At 38.1% G+C, this 22,330-nt stretch overlaps 1 protein-coding gene across 5 annotated transcripts in view; it reads left to right on the forward strand.

Annotated features, from left to right (window-relative positions):
- The window catches only part of SYNE1 (spectrin repeat containing nuclear envelope protein 1), a gene marked incomplete at its 5' end in the record, with an annotated part of 299,290 nt that overhangs the window by 235,052 nt on the left and 41,908 nt on the right, over positions 1 to 22,330 (forward strand). For all 5 annotated transcript variants that reach the window (XM_084262132.1, XM_084262133.1, XM_084262136.1 and 2 more), the window contains 14 exons: positions 402 to 551; positions 1,179 to 1,355; positions 2,699 to 2,854; positions 5,837 to 5,992; positions 6,698 to 6,868; positions 8,210 to 8,343; positions 9,051 to 9,255; positions 12,025 to 12,207; positions 13,223 to 13,369; positions 14,023 to 14,177; positions 14,526 to 14,673; positions 18,334 to 18,428; positions 19,440 to 19,674; positions 20,275 to 20,469. In XM_084262132.1, coding sequence (XP_084118258.1) covers positions 402 to 551; positions 1,179 to 1,355; positions 2,699 to 2,854; positions 5,837 to 5,992; positions 6,698 to 6,868; positions 8,210 to 8,343; positions 9,051 to 9,255; positions 12,025 to 12,207; positions 13,223 to 13,369; positions 14,023 to 14,177; positions 14,526 to 14,673; positions 18,334 to 18,428; positions 19,440 to 19,674; positions 20,275 to 20,469 — 2,307 coding nt within the window. The remainder of the gene's footprint in view (positions 1 to 401; positions 552 to 1,178; positions 1,356 to 2,698; positions 2,855 to 5,836; positions 5,993 to 6,697; positions 6,869 to 8,209; positions 8,344 to 9,050; positions 9,256 to 12,024; positions 12,208 to 13,222; positions 13,370 to 14,022; positions 14,178 to 14,525; positions 14,674 to 18,333; positions 18,429 to 19,439; positions 19,675 to 20,274; positions 20,470 to 22,330) is intronic.

Consider the following 22,330-nt stretch of genomic DNA (forward strand, 5'->3'; position numbering starts at 1 on the left):
TTGTATGAAATTATTTTCCATGGGTCTATCCATAAGCCATTTACAAGGACAGGAAAAGAGTACCTTAAAATTGATCGTCTTCATAAGACCAATACAAAATTACGGAATAAGAATGCAGAATCTTTTGGAAAGCAGAAGTGGAGTCTTTGAGTTTGTCCACTTTCTTTGTAAAACGAAGAATGGAAATAAGACAGCTTTAATATTGTATTTTCTTATTAGAATGTATGCAGTTATACATTACATCTATTAAAACCATTCTCTTTTACCTTTTTATATAAAATTCAGTGAAATGTTAGGGATGTAAAACAAGATAGTAAAACAAGGTAAAGGAAATGTACTGTGGTAATGCAAAGCAAGGAATTTTCTTGACAACATGCATTTTATGTCTATTATCTCTACAGCTCCAGATGGACAAAATTCCTTCTCGCCACGCTATCACTGAAGTTATGAGCTGGATTTCCCTGATGGAAAATGTCATTCAGCTTGATGAAGAGAATATAAAAAATGTAGTAGGACACAAAGCAATTCAGGAATATGTCCAGAAGTACAAGGTACTGAATGGAAATGTTATTGGTTTCACTTTTGAATTATCCCCATTAAATATGTATACATATGTAAATTATAAGTGACTGGGGGGGTAAGCCTTACATTGTGGAGTGATTAGATCTGTACAGAACTTGGAACTGGGCAATATTTGATACTGTGGAAAAGAAGGCAAAATTACTTTCACTCTGCTGTTTTGTTATGGCAGGAATATACTTTTTAATATGCTAACCTTAATTTCCAAGTAATTCCAAAGCAATATGCAGTGATTGATATTTTCCATCTTAACTTTAATAAAAAAAATTATTATTAAAAATTTTGAGACTAAAAAAAGTGATAAAATATACACTTTTTTAAGAAATCTGATCCTTGGGACTAGGATCAAGAACGTTACCTGTATTTTTAGGGGGGGGGAAGGAGGTTAGAAAGAAGGCAGATTCTTTATGCCAAAAGCAGTGTATTGCTGCTTCATTTATCAACATCTAGGAAAATGTAACAATGTTTTTAATTTCTCCACAATTCTTTTAGCTGTACTGTGGCAAAGTTTTAATTTGTGAACATTTTTCCTGTTTTGCAGGAAGGTAAGAAATTTCAGAACTTATGTTTTGTTTTTTTATTTCTTTCTTTTATACCAGGGTTTCAAGATAGATTTAAATTGCAAACAATTAACAGTAGACTTTGTGAACCAATCAGTGCTACAAATTAGTACCCAGGATGTTGAAAGTAAACGTAGTGACAAAACTGATTTTGCAGAACAGCTCGGAGCAATGAACAGACGTTGGCAAATTCTACAAGGCCTGATAACAGAAAAGGTAAAGAAAAAAACCCAAGCTGCTCTGCAGTGAACTTGCAAAATATATAGAATTTTAATCATTATTATATGTAATACATATAATGACATATATATCAAATATTATACATATAACATTCCGACCATTATTATAGATAATAATGATTGGAAGCTTCTTGCAGGTCATCTAGTCCAACCTTCTCCTCAGAGCTAACTTTGCAGTTATATCAGATTGCACAGGGTCTTGCTTAGCAGAGTTTTGAAAATCTCCAAGGACAAATTCCACAACCTCTCTGGCAGCCCATTCCTATGCTTAAGTACTCTTGTGCAGGACAAGTTTTTGCCCTGTTCCAAATCAGAATTTCCTTTGTTGCAACTTGTGACTCTCATATCTTCTCCTTTTACCATGCATCTCCAAAAATAGTCCGCCTCCATCTTCCCCATAGCTCCCCGCAAGAAGTGGACAGTGAGATGTTTCCTTTGCTTTCTGTTCCCCAGACTGAATGAAGCCAGCCTCTCCTTATATGTCATGTCTTCCAGCCCTGCAATGCCTTCAGAGGCCACTCTCCAGTTTGTCAATCTCATCCAGTGTATCATCTACTTCTCCCAAATCAGTGTCACCAAACCAGTGAATCTGCTGAAAGTACAGTCTGTCATGTTGTTCAGTTTATTAATGTAGGTAGCAAATAATACCAACCTCAGAACTGACTCTGAAGAGGTATCTTGTAAATGACTGCGAGAGAGACATTGAAATGTTCACCACTAACCTTTAAGCCTAATGAATCCCATCAGATCATTCGTTTGTAAACCTCCCATTCAGCCCACACCCTCACAATTTTGCTACAAGGGTACTATAGGACACCATATCAAAAGTCTTGCTAAAGCCAGGGTAAACAGCATCTACAGCTCTCCCCTTGTCCACAGGGTCAGTTATATCATTTATGCAGGTGCAAATGGGATCTGGCAGGTTTCGTGTTATGGTCTTTTTCCAGATCAGCAACTTCCTGCAACCATCATGACCTTTTAAAGGTCACAGACAGCTGCCTTGAAATGACATTGACACCCTTGGATACATCCTGTCTGGTTCTGATTATGAATTCCACTTCATAAAAATGTTATGCTAAAGTGTTATCCTCTTCCCATATGGCATAATATTTTAATATGTTATCTCAATATAATTATTTCTGGATAAGGCATGGGGTTTTTATTATTAACTCTTTCACAAATAACATATACTTGTTTTGATTTCTGAAAACACTGAATTCTGAGAAGGCATTGATCAGCATTGATCTTCACTGAGTTATTTAATTGACCAAATAATAAAGGTAATTTTGTGAGAACATATATACTTATACTTCTTTGCAGATCCAGCTGTTGGAAAGTCTGCAAGAATCCTGGGCAGAATATGAAAATAATGTGCAGTGTCTGAAAACTTGGTTTGAAAACCAAGAGAATAAACTGAAACAGCAACAGAAAATTGGAGACCAGGCTTCAGTACAGAATGCTTTGAAAGACTGTCAGGTAAGTGTGCCCCTATGAATAACAATATTCTCTTTCCAGCAGTTAAAAACAACACTCAATAAAGCCACTTGAAATCTTCATATCAATGAATTCATTGACAGAACTCCTCTTTACCTCAGTGAGAGAGAGAGGTTTCATACCCAAAGTGAAAGCATTAAGAAAGGAGGAAGAAAATTTCCAGAATCCAAGGCGGTTTTAAGCTTTTATTTAAATTATTTTCCAAATATTCAATTCCAAAGAAGGCAATAGTGCTGGATTGCCTTTTGCTATCAGAAAACTGAAAGGTGAATCATGATTATGATAAGCAAAGATAGGATGAGGCAAAGCTCAGCTATAAACACATAAATTCAGATCCACATCAGTTTTTCATGTGAAATTCATACAAGGACTACGCAGCAATGAATATGGTATCAAAGTTGACTCTGAAAACCTTATTCAGAATAGCACATATTTAAGCAGTTAGAAGCTTGCTTCTGCAGCTGTCAATGAGTTCAGATTCATAGGTACATAGGAAAAATAAACCTTTCTGGATTTCTAAACAAGGCCTCTACATGGTATCAGGCATCAGATAACTTTTGCTAAAAAAGTATTTTATTCTACCAGACACCAAATAATAAATTTCACACTGGATGAAATGTGTAATTAAACTCTACCAGGACAACTGCATGCTCAAAATCTTGGTGTTCTCAGCCCCTTAAAAGGGATTAAGTGTTACTGTCTGTATTTTATGCATTTAATGAATGGCACAAATATAGTCTCGCTTTTCAGTCTTTACAAACATAACAGCTGGAGATCTATTTAAATGAAATATATAGGAGAATTTAGTCTATATTCACCAGTGTGTTAAACCCATCTTTGAAAAGTCAAATTGTTGGTTAGACTACATATATTAGAATGTTATTGACCTGGATTTTCAAACTGGCTGCAGTATTTAGTTTCAATTCAGGTATCTTTATGGTTTCTGCACAATAAACCTGTGTGGTTGAAGCAAGGGTAATTTAGCAGGCTGTGCTTGGCTGGAGTTCAAAGCCAAATCTGATTTATCACCTTTATGGTTCCTTTTGGTCAGGGAAGTTAGCAAATACACTTGGGGAGTCAGTTATGAATGGCAAAACTTTGATCAGCAGAGAAACAAATTGTTTAAGAAATAACTGTATCAAACTCTCCCAGGTATCCGGTTCAACTAGTACAAAAGCTGCAGTTTATTTATTAACTAATGTTGGTTGCTGGCTAGTGTCATATTAATAAGTGAAGGGATTTATTTTTCCCATCACAGATCAGAAATAGTAACCTGTCTTTAGTTATAAATTTAAAATTTTGAATGAGGAACCACTTTTCACAGAGAGCCAGAAATATTTGCTGTTCTAGATGTTTGAAACTTTTGCCTGTTCCATTCTGAATTTTGGAGCAACCTTGTACAAACTTAAGTGCCTTTTTAGTGTTAAAATCCACTTTTTGGAAAGTCCTATTTACTAAGTGTAACTTAAAACTTGGAAGCGTTTACTTTGGTGTCAGCTGGTAAAAGAAGGCTGTTTGACTCCAAGTATTTGGCCTGGAACCAGTAAAAGACTAAGAATAAAAAATGCAGCAAAAATGTTCTCACGTATATGTATTATAAATTACAATATAACCTGAGATCACAAGATTTAGTAATTAATCTAGGAGCATCGCAGGATTGCCCTCACCTCACAGACTTTTTACCATATCATGCTTACTGCTTTAATTCCAGATAGGTAAACCCAAATTTGTGCTGGTCCAATGCCTACAAGCCATACTTTGCCCACCACCACACCTCTGCTCAGACTCAGTATTTGCACCACCAGATGCTCCACAGCTTCCATATGAATCAGAGCATTGTAGGACTGTCTTGGATCTCCCCATACTGTGCCATGATATAAGGAGTTTCCTGGGAAACTCCCATGCTTGTAGGAGCATGCTATATGACTTAGAGTTGCTCAGCGAGTCTTCTTGTCATCTCTCTTTCATTGTGTAGCTTTATTCTTGTGATACTGAAGTCTGAGGAAGATCACAGGCTTTGTGACTAGTGAATGCTACATACCAGAGCTTCTGCACTTCACTTGTTGACAAAACTTGATAAAACAGACAAACTTTGATTTAGCAATTCCATGACCAATCTAGGGGCATCTTAAGTCAACAACACAGCACTTGGCTGGAGCAGCAAAGCAAGCCACTAACAAGTTGTCATGGCCTCAGTACTTATGTACTTGGCCTGTTTTTCTTCACTTGTTTTCACAGCAACTGTTCAATTTCTTCCCATTTGTTGTGTTGTTGTGTAGGAACATTGAGTAGAGAAAAATGCTATTGAGCTCAGTAATGCTTTCCAATATTTGCAACCTTGAGGAGGCAATAAGGAAAATTCCTGCAGTCTGTTACTTGTTGTCATTGGCTGGACTCCAATGAACTTGTCATCTAGAAAAGGGGAAGGCTCAGTGATCTCAGGCAAGGGGCTTTGCTGGGACCTGGCAAAGGAATAAAGACTCCACTTCATGGAGGAGGGAGGGCATGGCAAATTGACATCTTTCCTTAGGAAGTCATTTTGTCCTTTTCCTTGGGTGGCTTTTCTTTTTTTCCAGAAACTCGAGCCAGCCTTGGATTAATTAAAAAGCCCTCTCAGTGTTCTAAGAAAAACTAAACACACAACAATTTTCCCATGTATGCAAACTGCAGTCCTATTTTTAATGAGATTTGGACTTTTACAGGAGAGCAGAAGATTACACAGCAGTGTAATGTAGAGGGCATGCTTCTATTTAAATTAAAGACAAACAACTGTGCTTTAAAAGGAACATAAAATATTAAATAAAAATGCTGATGCATTATGATTTTCTCGAGAATAAAAAGCCAAAGTATGCAAGCGTGACTTTCCTATTATTTTAACTAAGGAGCTTATGGTATTTTTTCTATCTCAAGGCATTATCTATCCAATTAAACAAAAATACTCGGGTATCTTCTTTTTCTTTTTAGGAATTAGAAGAATCAATAAGAACAAAGGAAAAAGAAGTAGAAAATGTAGAACAGAGTGGTCTGTCTTTGATACAGAACAAGAAGGAAGAAGTCACTTCAGCTGTTATGAATACACTGCAAGAAATTAACCATTCCTGGGCCAATTTGGATCACATGGTAAAAAAATCATCAAGGGGGAAATTATAGCTCTGCGAATAGAGCGTGGCGGAGAGGGAGACTCAGGAGTCTGCAGCAGATTTCTTTTGTATTGTAGGGGAAGAGATTCTGAATTGTGTCCCTGTTTCCATCCATCCCTAAGTTTGTGTGTACAATCCACATAAAATGGGTGTAATATTTGCTATTTCAAGGATGCTTTTAATTCTTGTAATTAAAGCTTTTTAGATTCTTCCTGATAGTTCGTGGTAAGATACCAAATGATCTGATACCTTTTCAAGCACACAGGTCTGGAAGAGATCAGCATTAATTGTCATCAGCGCACCTTGTTAGGAGGGATGCAGTGTGTTGGCACTAGCCTCTCTCTGCTGACACTGATAGGCTGATTTGCCTGCTGTAAGGATATGTGATTCATAGTCTTAAGCATTTCTTGATCCTGCTTGGGGCCAAAGCAGAATGGACTTGATACCTTCTCACTCTTTGCTGTCCTAGCTTTCTAAATTCATACAGAATTTTATGCCATACCCAGGGTAAGCCCAGCTGTCAATTGCGCAAAATCTTCATTCTCCAACAGGTTTAAGATTAGGCATGTAGAAAAAGTAGTGTCTGAGATCCAACAGAAGGAAATAATTTAAACACACCCCAAATATCCTGAATGCTTTTCATTTGCCTTATTTACTGTTATTATTATTTCCTCCCTCCTCCTAGGTTAGCCAACTGAAGATATTGTTGCAGTGTGTTCTTGATCAGTGGAGCATTTACAAAGTGATTTATGAAGAACTGAACAGTTACCTGACAGAAGCCAGATATTCTTTGTCCCGTTTTTACCTTCTTACTGGTTCTTTGGAAGCAGTGAAAGTCCAAGTTGATAACCTTCAGGTGAAAAGAATACCATGCCTCTTGATATACTAAAGAAGGATTTAAGGATTAATTTTGTCCTTGTTGCATGGATGCAGATAACTAAACATTTTTGTTTATAGAAATGGAAGTACAGACATACTGGCACAATAAAATCACATGATATTAAGAGAACACTATCAAATAGCCGTTGCAGCCTTTGTTTTGCAGAAAAATGAAATGGTGATAATTGTTTAATTTTTTGAAATTTTTTGTGCTGTTTCTTTTAATGTTGAGCTCTGCTATAAAACCATTAAATGTTTATAAATTGTGGTGAAATTTTCTCACTCTGCTTCGTCAGGCTTCTGAGCTACAGGTGCGTGTAGAGATCACAATTTAAATTTCCCCTCTCAACACTGTAGTTGCAGTTGATTGAAGATCAAAGAAAATAATGGTCCAAAAGCTGAGATACTCACATGCTTAAGTGATTTTTCCTCTGTAAAACATGCATAAAGTACCATCAGATCTTTCTTATAAAATTATAAATTAGTATTAATTAAAAAAATAATTAAAACACTTAAATATTTAAATTGTTGTTCTATCAAATGGAATAACCTTTTGTTTCAAAAGAAGTTTTTGCCTTTGGAACCAAAAATAATTATGCAAACATTTCTAGATGCTCAAAGTAAGAATTTGTGTTATTATTTGCTAGTAAATTTAAGTTTACATTATCATTTAAACACTTTATGTGATTTTAAAGTCCAGACAGATATAAAGCCAAATGCCCTAAGCATGAACAGCACTTTTCAATCCAAGATTTAAAGACTACCAGTTAATGCATTTTACAGACACTCTTCTATGTTTTCATTTTTTATGTGGCAGAGAGGAGGAACCAGTAGAACAGTAGGTACAGAAAATTACTTTTTTTGCTTATTGAGATTTTGACTGCTTGGTTTAATCAGGTTGAGATTTGCTGGGCTGTTCGAACTGTAATAATATGCATAAAAATATTTAAGGTTAAAAATAGAAAAGGAGCATTTTCCCCTACCACTAATAAATGATAAAAGAAAGAGCAAAAACTTATTTTCAGAATAATTTTTTTATGCTATTACTTTTTACATGTCATTTCTCTGTGCAAGACTACTTGTTTAGAATAATCTCTTCTACAAGATTTTTACATTTTTCAGGTTAAAATTTACTTTTTGCCACACTTTGATACTGAATCAAGTGCACCTAACAACAGTCTTTATATTAAACTATTTAGATGAAATACATTAAATCAACGTCTGCATTCATAACCTGAATACATAAAATTTTGAAATGTTTCTACATCTTGCAATTTTAATACCTCTTTTATCTTTTTTTTCCTTCCCTTTCCTTTAGAGCCTACAAGATGAATTGGAAAAGCAAGAAAGTAGCTTGCAGAAATTTGGTTCTGTAACCAATGAATTGTTGAAAGAATGTCACCCACCAGTGACTGAAACACTTACCAACACTTTGAAAGAAGTGAATATGAGGTAGAAAATGTCTGTGTGTTGAATTTTACTTTCAGTAGTAAATTTGCATTAATTCAGGGTTTGGTTTTGGGTTTGTTTTTAATGTTTTGTTGTTTTATGTTATTTGGAGTTTGGGCGGGTTGACAGGGTTATTTCATTTGCTAAGGGTTAGGGAAGAACCATCTCATTTACTACTAATAATAAAAGAAACAACATTTTCTCCAGTAAACCATTTGGACATTACTGTTAGTAGCTTTGCATGGCTGCCAACCAAAATTCATAAATACCATGCTTAAAAATAATACTGCCCTTAAAATGTGAAAATCCTGTCTGAAAATGTTGCTTGCTATGCAGGCACCCACTTTCCTAGGTTTCAGGTTGCAATTTCTAGTTGTATGTATGGCATGATAGGCAAGAAGGTCTTACGCCTTCACCAGTAGCTTGGCAAATAGCTTCCCCAACTTTTAATCCAGGCTAAAACCATTGCAAGGAGAAAGGCAGCATCTAAAAGCCAAACTTAGTTTAGTGGAAAGTTGGAGGTTTTTTTGAAAACACAGTCATACCAGGTTTATTTTAATCTGTGGTCCATCCTGACCTGGAATCCAAGGTGCAAATGTCTGCGTCTTGATTATTACCAAATTTCTTAAAAGACAAAGGAAACAGTAGAGAGGCAGGGATAGTTTTTGTGGACTCCCAGGTTTCAATGATTCATCCAATCTCTTCACCAGGTGGAACAACCTTCTGCAGGAGATTGCAGAGCGGCTGCGTGCCAGTAAGGGCCTCCTTCAGTTGTGGCAGAGGTACAAGGACTGTTACCAGCAGTGCTCTTCCACAGTCCATCAGAGGGAAGACCAGACCAATGAACTCCTGAAGACCACCACCAGCAAAGACATATCCGATGATGAAGTAACTACTTGGATTCAAGACTGCAATGTATGTTCAATTAAGATTTGCATTTTTTTCTCAGTTCTGTGGGCTCAAATTCACAGCAGATTCTCTGTTACTAATCTCTGTACTTGGAGTATTGGAAACTTGTGTAAATGTTTCTTTTTACTCATGCCTCTCAGGCACAGGGAGAGAGCTTTGCATCTGCTACACAGACCTCTAATATTTCTCATACTTTTCATGTGATCCCTCCATTACTTGTGGTGCTGTCTCAGAAGCTTGTCTGAAGTTGTTGCTTTTTGAGAAGTGGATAAATTATATTATTTTATTCATTCTTAAGTTCCTGATAATCAAAGGGATTCTTACTTGAGAAAATCTCTCTACTGAATCTGTTGAGCTCCTTATAATAGAAAGAAACACAAAATCCTTTTACTGTATTCCCACCAATCAACACTGTTCACTTTTTTGGAATGAAAAGAGACTGTGTATGTTCTGGGGATGTCTTTATCCTTCCTAACAGAAGGACAGCATTCACTTTGAAACCTTGAGATTCTTCCCCTTTCAAGACTGTTTCTCAAGACAGAAAGATAGTTTATCTTCTGTCTTGTGATTACATTTTGGTTCTTTTGTATTTAAGTTAATATTACGTGTCATTGAAAAAAAAAAAAAGTTGTTTGTCTTTGTGTAAGCAAAACAATTCCAAGGAGAAAAATTAAAACATTAATGAGCTTTTTGAGCATCTGCTGCCATAGACCATCTGGACTGGAAATTTAGACTGATCAGTTCTGATAATTTCTTTGTTTCTTGATCTCCCATTCTTTAGCCATTATATTAGCCCATTTACAAAAGTTATTTTTTCGTCCCTCCTGATAAGTCATAGCAGGTAAAAAATGAGAGGTAAATGGAAGGTCTAGTCAGACCTGAATCAATACGAAATGAGGGGTGCTGCTGCTCGAGAACCAGCATGTCGGTAGACTCAAAAGGTTTGTTTCAACAAATACTGCCTGTTCAGTATCTCAGTCTTGCTCAAAGGTAGCTGAGCAGTCACTTCTTTCATTCCTCGGTGCACAGGTATTTTTACTCTTTTTTTAATCTTTACATCATTTCCTTTTCATACACAATATGAGTGGACACTATGGCATTGAAGTACAGCAGTAAATTCTCATGGTTTTTGGCTGGTAAAGATTGAATTTTCAGAAGAAGCTGACAGGGGACACAGCCAGGGCAGCTGGCCCAAACAAGCCAAAGGGGTATTCGATAACATATCATGTCATGCTCAGTATATAAGGTTGGGGGAGCTGGCAGAGAAGTCACTGCTTAGGGCTGGGCTGGGCGTCAGGGTCTGAGTAGTGAGCAAATTGCAGTATGAATCACCCGCTGAATATGTTCTTTTATAAGTAGTGTTGCTGTTATTTTCACAGAATCACAAGGTTGGAAGAGACCTTTGAAGATCATCAAGTCCAACCATTCCCATCCTATGCTAAACCATATCCCTAAGTACCTTATCAACCGTTTTTTTAAACACATCCAGGGAAGGTGACTCAACCACTTCCCTGGGCAGCCTGTTCCAGGCCCTGACAACTCTTACAGTAAAAAATTTTTTTCTAATATCCAATCTAAACCTGTCCTGGCACAGCTTCATGCCATTTCCCCTTGTTCTATCTCCTGTCACCTGGCTGAAGAGACCATCACCCACCTCTCTACAACCTCCCTTCAGGTAGTTGTAGGTGGTGATAAGGTTTCCCCTCAGCCTCTTCTTCTCCAGGCTAAACATCCCCAGCTCCCTCAGCCACTGCTCATACGATTTGCCCTCCAGCCTCTTCACCAGCCTGGTTGCCCTTCTCTGCACTGGCTTGAGGACCTCAGTGTTCTTCTTATGGTGGGGAGCCCAGAACTGCACACAGTACTCAAGGTGTGGCCTCACCAATGCCGGGTACAGGGGCACAATCACCTCCCTAGACCTACTGGCCACACTGGTTTTGATACAAACCAAGATGCCATTGGTCTTCTTGGCTGCCTGGGCACACTGCTGGCTCATATTCAGCCTGCAGTCAATCAACACCCCCATGTCCTTCTCTGCCTGACAGCTCTCCAGCCAGTCTCCCCCAAGCCTGTAGCGCTCTATGGGGTTGTTATGTCCCATGTGCAGCACTCTACACTTGGCCATGTTAAACTTCATCCCATTGGTCTCAGCCCATCAGGCCAATCTGTTCAGATCCCTCTGAAGATCCTCCCTACCATCAGGCAGATCAACACTTCCTCCCAGTTTAATGTCATCTGCAGACTTACTGAGGGAGCATTCAATCCCTTCATCGAGGTCATTGATAAAAATGTTGAATAAGACTGGACCCAGGACTGAGCCCTGGGGGACACCACTTGTGACCGGCCTCCAGCTGGATTTGGTTCCATTCACCACCGCCCTTTGGGCCCGTCCATTCAGCCAGTTTTTAACCCAGCTGAGGGTCCACCTGTCAAGGCCAGTGGCAGCCAGTTTCTCAGTCAGAATGCTGTGAGAAACCATGTTAAAGGCTTTACTGAAGTCAGTATTCCTTTGCTGTCCTGTTAAACTGTCCTTATCCCAAACTATAAACTTTACCTTTTTCTTCTGATTCTGCTCCTCATCCAACCAATGGGTGGGGCAAAGCATGAGTGAATGGTTGTGTGGTGTTTAGCTGCCAGCTGGGGCTAAACCACAACAAAAGTTTTTCATATTGTGTTGGAGTTCAGTCATTTAATTCCTCCCTTAAATCAGGGGAGGATAACATCATCTGAGTGTCAGGTTAACTATTCATATCTTTATTCAATGTTTTGCCACAGGATGTACTCACCGATTTGAAGTCAGCACAGGAGTCACTGGTTGTTCTTCAAGAGCTGGGAGAGGAGCTAAAAAGCCAGGTGGAGGCTTCAGCAGCAGCAACTATACAGTCTGATTATCTTTCTCTGAGCCAGAATCTGTCAGCCCTTGAACAGGGTCTCCGCAAGCAACAGGCTGTACTTCAGGTATACCACGAGTGCTTTCAAGTCCTTGAATCTCATTGTCCTGTGGCACCTGAAAGCAGATCGATTAGCTAAAGCTGCCTGGGAAAAGAGGGTGGAGTTACATGTTCATCAGCATTTTCTAGAATTCCCTGGAAGTCAAAGCTGAGACTAGAAAATACGTTTAAGTCCAGCATACAGACGTTGTAAGAAGTTCCAAAGTCTGGGATGACAATAGCAAACCTCATGGCAGAAAGTGTCTTATCTGGAAAGCCAAGGGCACTGTGCTATCTCCAGACAGCAGTAGTGCTAACAGCTGGATCCACAGCTACTGCTCCCTCAAAGAAAACCTTTCTTCCCAGCTAGTTCTTTATGAGCAAAATAGAGATTCTGAATAATTGTGTAGAACTGATTTTTACAGTTCATATTAGTGTCAGCGACCAGACTGACACCTTCCAGTTGTGTCACAGCCTGTTCGGTAGATATTGCTAATTGCTTGTGTCACCAGGGACTGAAGAGTAAAAAAGGAGTGGCAGGATGTGTTCCATAGGAAAGTGTATGGGTGAGCAACCAGCAAAGGAAGCAGCTTCTGTTTGGCTGACAAGACGATTTATCCAAGAAACCCGGCATTGTCTAGAATGTGCTTGTAACATCACTGTGCTGTGAGGACACAAAACAGAACAGAATTTTTTTTCATTGTAAATTGCAATAGTAGCAACTGGTGGGTTTATCTGTTGGCAATAAATTAAGGAGAGGATTTAGTTTCATAAAAGGAGGTTAGAGAAAGTTATCTGTTTCAAGGAAAGGAGATATTTCTGCACTTTATTGAAGGGCTGCCTTTTTGCTATGATTAAAAATCCTCTTCTCTATCTTTAAAAAAAAAAAAAAACCTGGATAATTACAGTCTGTGAGCAAAGCAGCAGTTACAATTGCTCCTAGCCCACACGACTGTTTGCAAGTCTATAATAACTAGGAACGTAATGTCAATATGGATGCTTTGTGTTGAAATTCTTAAACCTTGGGTCCTTTTCTGTTCAAGGCTGGAGTGCTGGACTATCAAACCTTTGCCAAGAACCTCCATGTCCATGAAGTTTGGATAACAGAAGCAGAAGAAATATTGAAAGGACAGGATCCCAGTCACTCGTCTGATCTCTCAGCAATACAGAGTAGAATGGAGGAACTCAAGGTGACTAAAAAATGCAGAAAGTGTTGATTTTTTTTCTGGTTATTTGTAGTATAGGGTATGCACATATATAATTTTGAGACTCCCTGCATCTTGTTTTCTCTCGGCTTTTTTTTAATTTAGGCAATTCCTATCTTGATATAGCTAAGAAACATTCATACTGTGCACCATGTGATCTTTATTTAAGCTCAAACCAAAAGAACAAAACCCAGAACATTTTCCTAATGTAGTGAATTGGATATTTCTCTACTGCAAACTAAAAATCTAAAAATAAAAAGTTGAATAATAAGTTCAATGGGAATTTTCAAGCCCAGCATTCAGGCTAAGAAAAAGGCTCACTTTTTTGACAATATAAACACATGACTTCAAACACTAGCCTGCTTCTGCAGCTCTGGGTGGTAAATCCTCAATCTAGCAAAACACTTTAGTACTATTTGAGCTTACTTCTGTGTACATATTTAAATGTGGATTCAGTCTTCTCATGGTCTGGGAGGCTGAAAACTGGAAACGCGATTTTTCCCTGGCATAGGGATTGCTTGCCACTTGGTGGCAACCAAGGCCGTTCCAAGTTTAACTGAGTGCTAGATCATAATTTTGCAGTCTATAATAGTGTAATTACTGAGCTTCCTAGTTATCACTTCTGTTGTTTCTTGCAGAGTCAGATGCTGAAGTTTAGCAGCATGGCCCCAGATTTGGACCGTCTGAATGAGCTGGGTTACAGGCTTCCTCTGAATGATAAAGAAATCAAAAGGATGCAGAACTTGAACAGACATTGGTCTCTGATCTCATCTCAGACTACAGAGAGACTCAGGTGGGGATAGTTAAAGACTGTTGTATAGTTTTCTTAGGTTAAAACAGCGAGAAGTATACCTTTTGCAGAACATAGAAAATATTTCAGGTATTGCATTGACCAAAGTTTCTTCTCTTTAGTATAAATAAGGAGCAAAACCACTGAGCTGAGTTTGGTTTTGCCACAAATTAACAGAATTTGAAATGAGGAAGACTGCTACTTTTCAAAGCATTGACTAATTAAATTGAATGAGGCAGCTGAGGAAAGGTGTTACCATCTGCTTTGGAATTCTGCTGGAAAAGTTTCTGCAAGACTCTTAACACTGTGTGTGAGATAAGGAGACCTTACCTGAATCCATCTTTCTTTCAGTAAACTGCAGTCTTTCTTGCTGCAGCAACAGACCTTCTTGGAGAAATGTGAGACTTGGATGGATTTATTAGTTCAGACTGAGCAGAAGCTGGCGGCAGAGATTTCAGGAAACTACCAGAGCCTTTTAGAGCAACAGAGGGCGCATGAGGCAAGTCATCATGTGTATTTATGCATAATTAGAACACAGACTATTTATACATAAATGGAATGCACATGCTTTTGTGGAGTAATATAATAGTATGCCTTGTGTTGAATTACATTTGCCTGCAAAGTCTGAGGTTATCTTAACTTAAAAAGAGAAGCATGCAAATATATCAATAAATCCAATTTAGAGGAGGACTAGTATATCTGTCTCCATTTGTATATAATGTATCAGTGCTTGTCCTCTACGTTGTCTACTTCAGATCTGTTTGTACCAAGGAAGTAAAAGTTTTTATTAGTATTACCATAGAACCTAACTATTCTTAAGCAATTGGCCCCTTGTCTTCAGTCCTAACCGGAGAAAATCTCTGCTAATTCAGTTTATTCTGATTTTGTTTAATTTTTATTAAATTTCCAACCTGTACATCATCTGAAGAACATGTTAAAGGAAGGATAAAAAAGTCAACATGGGGGCCTCTATTTGGTAACACTTCCTTGGAGAACAAACTGATTTGATCTTTGTGGTGTGCAGGATCCAGTTGTCTTGTCTGTAACGAATTAAGAACTAGCCCAGCTCTGTTGCAGGGAAAAACTGATTCAGTTTTTACTAGAGGATGCCTTTATGATTCTTCAGCGAAGTCAAGTGATGCATATTTTTTCTCCACCCATATTGTTACTGCCAAGAATCCTGGTAAAGATCAAGACAAGTCAATTTTCATACCAAAGCTCCCATGTGGCCACTGTAGTTTAAGTTCCCATAACTTTTTCAGCTGACCTACACATAGACTCATGCCAGATCACAGGGAGAGTCATGTCCTTTCCCGCTCTCCCCAACATCTTGTCTTCTATCTCACAGCATTCATCAGGGTGAATGTCTGATAACAGAAGGCAATTCACAATCATTTCTGCTTGCATCCATTTGCTTTAGCATTTCACTGCCTTTGCTTTCACAAATACCAACCATCTCATTTCCTCTCAGTGCTGCCAGCATTAACTGGACAGTGTCTTTGTAAGTTGAGACATCTCCCTCCTTTGAGATGTGAATGTCTAGAAATTCTTGCTATCTAAGTGTTGTGTCCAGTCATACCTATAATTTTATGAAAGGGTTTAACAGCCATCTTCTTGCATTCAGTTGTCTTGAGATGTCATCTTAATTCTCTCCTGAAACCTTGATCTGAGCAGTTATCTCAGATTAGTGTTACTCAGGCACTCTATTGAAGCATGTTTTATTACAGCTATAAAGTGATCTCTCAGAATTTAGAGAACTAATATCTGGTTTTCTAAATACTGTACTTCATCCTAAGAAAATGTTGTGAACTACATCCTTTTTTGTTGTTGTTTTTCCTAAAGCTTTTTGGCATTTTATATAATCTAAATGTGTTCAGTACTCAATGTTCTTTACAGTGCCTCCTGATACACATGAAGAGTTTTCTTTCCACTCCTCGCAGCTGAAAGGGTCAAATATAAACTTCTTGAGATTAATTTCCAGGTTGCTTTGCTTTCTATTTTTGAAGATAATGAGAAAATAATCTATTTCCACATGTATTCCCGGAATGGATATTGAAATGCCTCCAGCTCTGTTACTAGTTTACCAGTGCTGACTCATAACTTTGCTGGTGTTTATTCTAAGAGGTCCCCAGCTACCTCAGTGGCCTTACTTCAAACTTCCCCTTGAAATTCACAAACCAGCAATGTGGATGTGATGCCTCTTCCAAATATCATGTGCTAACACTGGCACCTGCATCAGATACATGTCAGGACGATCTTGCAGTCCCTCTCTGCAGTATTCCAGATATCCATCTGCAAGCCTGGTATATTGCTTGGGACTCCAGTGTGGTGGGAATGCACGGAGAAAAGTATTTGAGAAAACGCTGGCAGGGGAAGGGGAAGTTTCTTGCCAACTCAGTTACTGAATTTTTTTCCCAGGGTGCTGGTATTGTGGATTCCAACACCTGCCCTCCTTTTGTCCTCTTTCAAATTCCTGTTTCTGTAATTCATAGTGATCTACATATGAGAAGTGGTCCCACATAACAGAGTATACCTCTTACATACAGAGGTGGTGTACATGCAGAGGACAAGTGGACATTGACAGAAATGTCTCTGATTTTGGGAAGAGCTTGAATACCTTTGCTATAAGCAGAGATCCTCATGCCTGCTAAGATTTTGTTTAACCTGCCCTCTTAAAAAAATATTAAAATTGTCGCTTTTGGGGAGTTTGGGTTTTTTTGGATTATGGTGGGTTTTTTAACTACTTGTGTTCTGTTTAGTCTCACTCTGTCAACAATGCTAGTAGATGATGTTGCCTCCTGTGCTTCATCCGTGCTGTCTAACTTGATGGCAATAGATATGACAGGAAGTAAAATTTCTGCCTCCTTGCTCAGCTTTCTGAAATCCTCAACTCCACAGTATTGTGGTTTTGTTCATGAGATAATAGAGCAATTAGTTTCCCTCTGGTTCAGGCTCAGTCATTCATAAGAGCCAAGGTATTCAAAGAACATTATCAAATACTTCTGCAAGAAAATTAGACAAAACTATTTCTTTCTATGAGAAAATTTATGACCTGGTTAATGTTTTGAAAATTAACTCAGTGATGCAGAGACACAAAATCTCATTTTGAAATATTAGTCCATCATCTGGAAGTCCTAAGGTACATACAATGTGCTTGAGGGATTTAATTGAGCAGGTGCCAGTGGATATTTTGCTGGCACTCACAGATGCGGGGATTGGTATGTCACATTACAGGGGCATTATCTGGGTTTGGGGAACAGCTCTCAGTTCAGATATCAAATGCAAACACCATCACTAACAAAAAAATAACTCAATATCAAACTTCATACTGGTATACTTTCTCTCTTAATTTCTCTGAAAACCATGGAATAGGACCAGCCCTGAGCTGATGCCTGGGTATACCTTCATCAACATAATACTTCTGAAAAACCCTATCTAGAGACGTGGTCCATTACTAAAGGAAAAGATGTTTTTAAAAATATCTTTTTTTAAGAATAAATTTTCATAGTATGTATTTAAGTCATCTTTGCTTAAGTAGTACTTAGGTATTTTTTTGTCTTAAGTATAAGGGAATTTTAAAAGCATTGTGAAAGTTTACTGTGACTGAAGGGGGAAATTGGAAAATCAATTGGAAAAACATGAAGTGGACAATGGATTTCTAGCTCCTACACATAGCTGACCACTCTCTTAAAGTTGTATTGGCAGTGTAAGATTGCATTAAAAGTTTGTGTAACAATATTACAAACAAGCTCTGCATAAATTCAATTTAACAAGAAAAAAGACTATAATGTTCTTAAACTTGTTAGAAAATAAAAAGTGCCCTTTGTGTCCATGCAGTAAATACCATGTTTGGTTTTTGTTGTAAAATACAGTGCCATCACACAATTGTGCTCAGAAACATAAAACCTAGCTCCTGTTTTTATTATTTAGCTTTATAATAGTGCTTTTTTTTAATCTCAAGTAGCTAACAGTAATTACTAGAAGCTGCAAATATCTCCAGCAATGAGATTAAGTGTATTTCTATTTAAATTCATGACAAAACTCCCATTGAATTAATTTTAAAAGAGAATAACTACATGCAAAATCACGTTTACTGATGCATACAGATAAAATTAAAGTATAAGTTCTTGTTTTAACATCCTTGTCTCCTGTACAACAGCTATTCCAGGCAGAGATGTTCAGCCGCCAGCAGATTTTGCATTCAATTATCTCTGATGGGCAGCACCTCCTAGAACAAGGACAGGTGGATGACAGGTAGACATTCCTGTGTTGATGCTGCTGCTGGTTATGTGAAGTAATGTTTAAGACTAGTGGAGGACTTCCAAAAACAGTAGGTAGCAGATGTCAGTGTTCAGATCATGCTCTTCTCAGGTAGAAGTTGTTACCGCTGCAGTTAAACTGTTAATTAGCCAGGTCTTAAATAAGACAGTGTTCTTTAGGATGCTATGAGGTATGTGAATGTACGAATGCATTTGGGACTACTACAGCCTCAAGGCTGTTTCTTTGACAAAGATTTGTCTTGGATTATCAAGCATGTTATATATGTGTCGGTTTTGATGGACTTTTAAAATGTCACCTTCACCAAAGGAGCCTGTGGTGACAGATTTAATGAGTTACACTTGATTTATGCCAGCTGGGAATTTGTCTCTACCAAGAGGATTCCCTACTGCCAGTTAAGAACATCTGCAGACTAAATGTGGCAGAATAGAAATTAATTGCTGTTTGAGATTTTATTTTAAGCATTTGTCATCAAATGAAGGAAAATCAGTGAAACACCAGTGGCTTCACACTTGTTCATACACATTGACTTTGCTAAGGGTATCATGGTCCTAATATAAAATTAACTGCTTATTGGGATGTAACGATTTTGTTAATGATGTGCATGTCTTATGCCTACTTCGAGCTCAGTAGTAAATCTGGTGAGCTGTGACATCTCCATGATTTACTAAGAATTTGGTTAATCCAAACTGGCAAAAAACTGTGGGTTTTCTTTGTATATTTCTGGGAAGAAGGTAGAAGAATTTTGTGTGTTAAAGGTTTAGTTTTTTTAAGGTCTCAGTAATTGGAGCCCTTTGATTCCCCCAGTATGTCAAGTGTGAAGTTCTCATCCTGTCAGCTATCATGAGACTTCAGTGATTTTCTCCTAGTGTTTCATAGTTGACAGCCAGAAAATATCTTCCCTTTTCCTTCAGCTCATTTTATTAAGCATATATAGATGAAAGTGTGAAGATGTCTACGTATTACTATTTATATTCCTATTAATAGGGATGAATTTAATCAGAAGTTGACTCTTCTAAGTAATCAATGGCAAGGTGTAATTCGCCGGGCACAGCAGAGGAGGGGGATCATTGACAGCCAGATTCACCAGTGGCAACGCTATAGGGAGATGGCAGAGAAGCTGCGCAAGTGGCTGGTGGAAATATCCTGCCAGCCAGTAAGCGGGCTGGGCAACGTTCCTATCCCACTGCAGCAAGCCAGAGCGCTATTGGATGAAGTGCAGGTATGTCCAGCCTCTTTGAAGAAAGAGGTAAAAAAACCCTCTTTTTTTTTTTTTTTTTTTTCAGCCTTCATCATTTACAATATTCTTTAGGATGTATTAGATTCAGACTATCTGCTCTGCAGAAATCAATGTTGGATAGAAGTTCTTTGGAACTGGCACAGCCTCAGAAGCAGGAGTGTGATGGAAACAAAGTTGGAGTTCATAAAAAACATGCAGCAGAGAACTTAACTGGTCTTTCTCTTTTGAGTCTTGTTTACTTCTGTTTTTTCTTTAGAGTTCTCCTTGAACTTGGGAAAAAATGTATTCTAGCTAACAGAAAAGGACACCTTGAGTGTCACAAGTGGACGACCTTCACATGAGGTTAACAGTATGTGTTTATCTGTTTAGCAGCTTGATGTTTTCAAGATTTTTGTCTGAAAGATACAGTTAAAAATAAAGCTTATAAGCATAATAAGCTCTAGAGGAACTACTTCTCTCTAAGAGCAATTCAAATACTGATATTAGTGAGGAGAAAGAAGTCTTTCTTGTCTTTACCTCCTTGGAGAAATTTTCTAAAGCCCTGCTGCAGTAAATGATTGTGAAAGCTGTTAATGTTTTCAGCTTAAAGAGAAAGTTCTCCTAAGGCAGCAAGGAAGTTATATCCTCACTGTGGAAGCTGGGAAGCAACTGCTGCTCTCTGCTGATAGTGAAGCTGAGGCAGACCTCCAGACAGAGCTTACTGAAATCCAGGAGCGCTGGAAGACAGCTAGCACCCAACTGGAGCAACAAAAGAAGCAGCTTGCTTTACTGCTGAAAGTAAGTCTGTGATTTCTTCTGTATTTCCTCAGCAACTTGATGATTTCTCACTGCAAACCCTGTTGAATAAAAGCATTCTCAAGGGATAAGCACCAACACAGGAACTGCATACAAGCTCCATGAAGCTACAGTCTTGTGTCACCACCTCTGAAACTTGGAGTAGTAATACTTCACAGGAGGCTTGTATGTTTTTTGACACCTTTTAACTAATATTTCCAGAACAATGCCAGTAAAAACTATTCCTAGCAGTCCTATTTTCAGCATAAAGCAAAAATCTATTTTATTTTGCACAATGCTGGCTAATTTTTATGCATGCTGTATTGAAAATTAGAAGTGCCTTATCCCTCTACATGCGCGGTGGTTCAGACCCAAACAATGGCTGAGCACCACATGCTGCTGGCTCACTTCCAGAGGAGAAAGAGGCAGAGCCTCACCTCTGTGGGCTTGGGATAAAGTACTGCACAATGCAAGGACTGACCCAATGCCCCAGCCACACTCAGACTGCCCTAGAGGCACCCTGCAGTGCCCTTCTCTAACCAGCCTCATTTATGGGGGAGTGATGTCAGATAGTGTGGAAAACAGCATGGGCTAACTCAGCTCACCTGGGCTGGCTGTTTGGGGAGGTTAACTCTGGTCTGGCCCGAACTGGACAACATGCAATAGCAAGATCTATCTATTCATGTAACATCCTATGTTTTCTTCCAGTGTCTTGAGTATTCACTAGTTTAGATAAGCTTCTCTCTTGGAGAAGGAAGACTTGAACTTTATTTTAATGTAAGCAATGTCCAGAATGCCTGCTAACCTCAGTTTAAGTACTGACAATGATAGGCAGGAATTTCAATTTGGTCTGGTTTTCACTTCTACTCATTCTAGGAATGATAATGAAAATTTGACTTGTGTGTATCAATACAATAGGGCAAGAGCTATTAGAATAGTTTCAGAGGTCTAATAGAATTTCAGTTTTGTTTCTAAATAGCAAGAAGCAAAGCAGTATAAGAAAATCAAATATTATTTTGGAAAAGTTCAGATAAGTAAATTTTTCTTCCTCTTTGAAGCCTTTTTCATTGTACTTCAGCTTCTAATGGGGGAATTATGTCAGGAAATTCAATTCATGAAAGGTGTTACGTAGGAAGACTAAAGATTCTGTGGCATTTTGTCTCAATAAAAATATGGAATTTAATGCTTGAAGGTGAGAAAGTAGAGAAATTACCATGCAAATCACACAAATCATCTCATAGATAACAATCCTTTACAAATTACGCTGTCTTTGTCTTAAATACATGATTATTTATTAGTCTTCTAGGTAAGCAGTAGTTTTCAAATGGAATGAACAAGAGCATATTCTAGAGGAGTATATATTGCTTTAAGAACATCACAGACTACAGTCATGTAAGACTTACTAAGGAAAGAAGAAAGAAGACGCTAAAGAGAGGGTTTTTTCTGCAAGACCTGTTGTCTCTAATTCTGCGTCCTGAAGATGATTATGAAATACTGACATAGATTTGAAAAAAAATGGAAAGAGGGAAATACAAAGAGAGTGGTAGAAGGAGAATATCTTGAAACAGAAGACAAAGAGAAACAAGTTCTGTATTTTCTGCTATCACTAACTGATATTCTTTATGGGTTGACTGGCTTATTGGAGATCTTTCTGTCTGTGAGTACCTTTTTAGTAGGCTTTAACAAGCAGGTGAGGGAGGTAAAACCATGCTGTCACATGACAATTGGCATGGTTTGATTGCATTTGACACATTTACAATTTTGAAAATTATGCAAACACTAAAGCTGTGTTTGTACAGAATCATAATTTAGAGGAGATAATGCAAGTACTTCAATCTGACCTGAATTTGTAGTATCCCCAATC

The sequence above is a fragment of the Gallinula chloropus genome (genome assembly GCF_964237585.1).
Source record: "Gallinula chloropus genome assembly, chromosome: 3".
NCBI classification, from domain to species: domain Eukaryota; kingdom Metazoa; phylum Chordata; class Aves; order Gruiformes; family Rallidae; genus Gallinula; species Gallinula chloropus.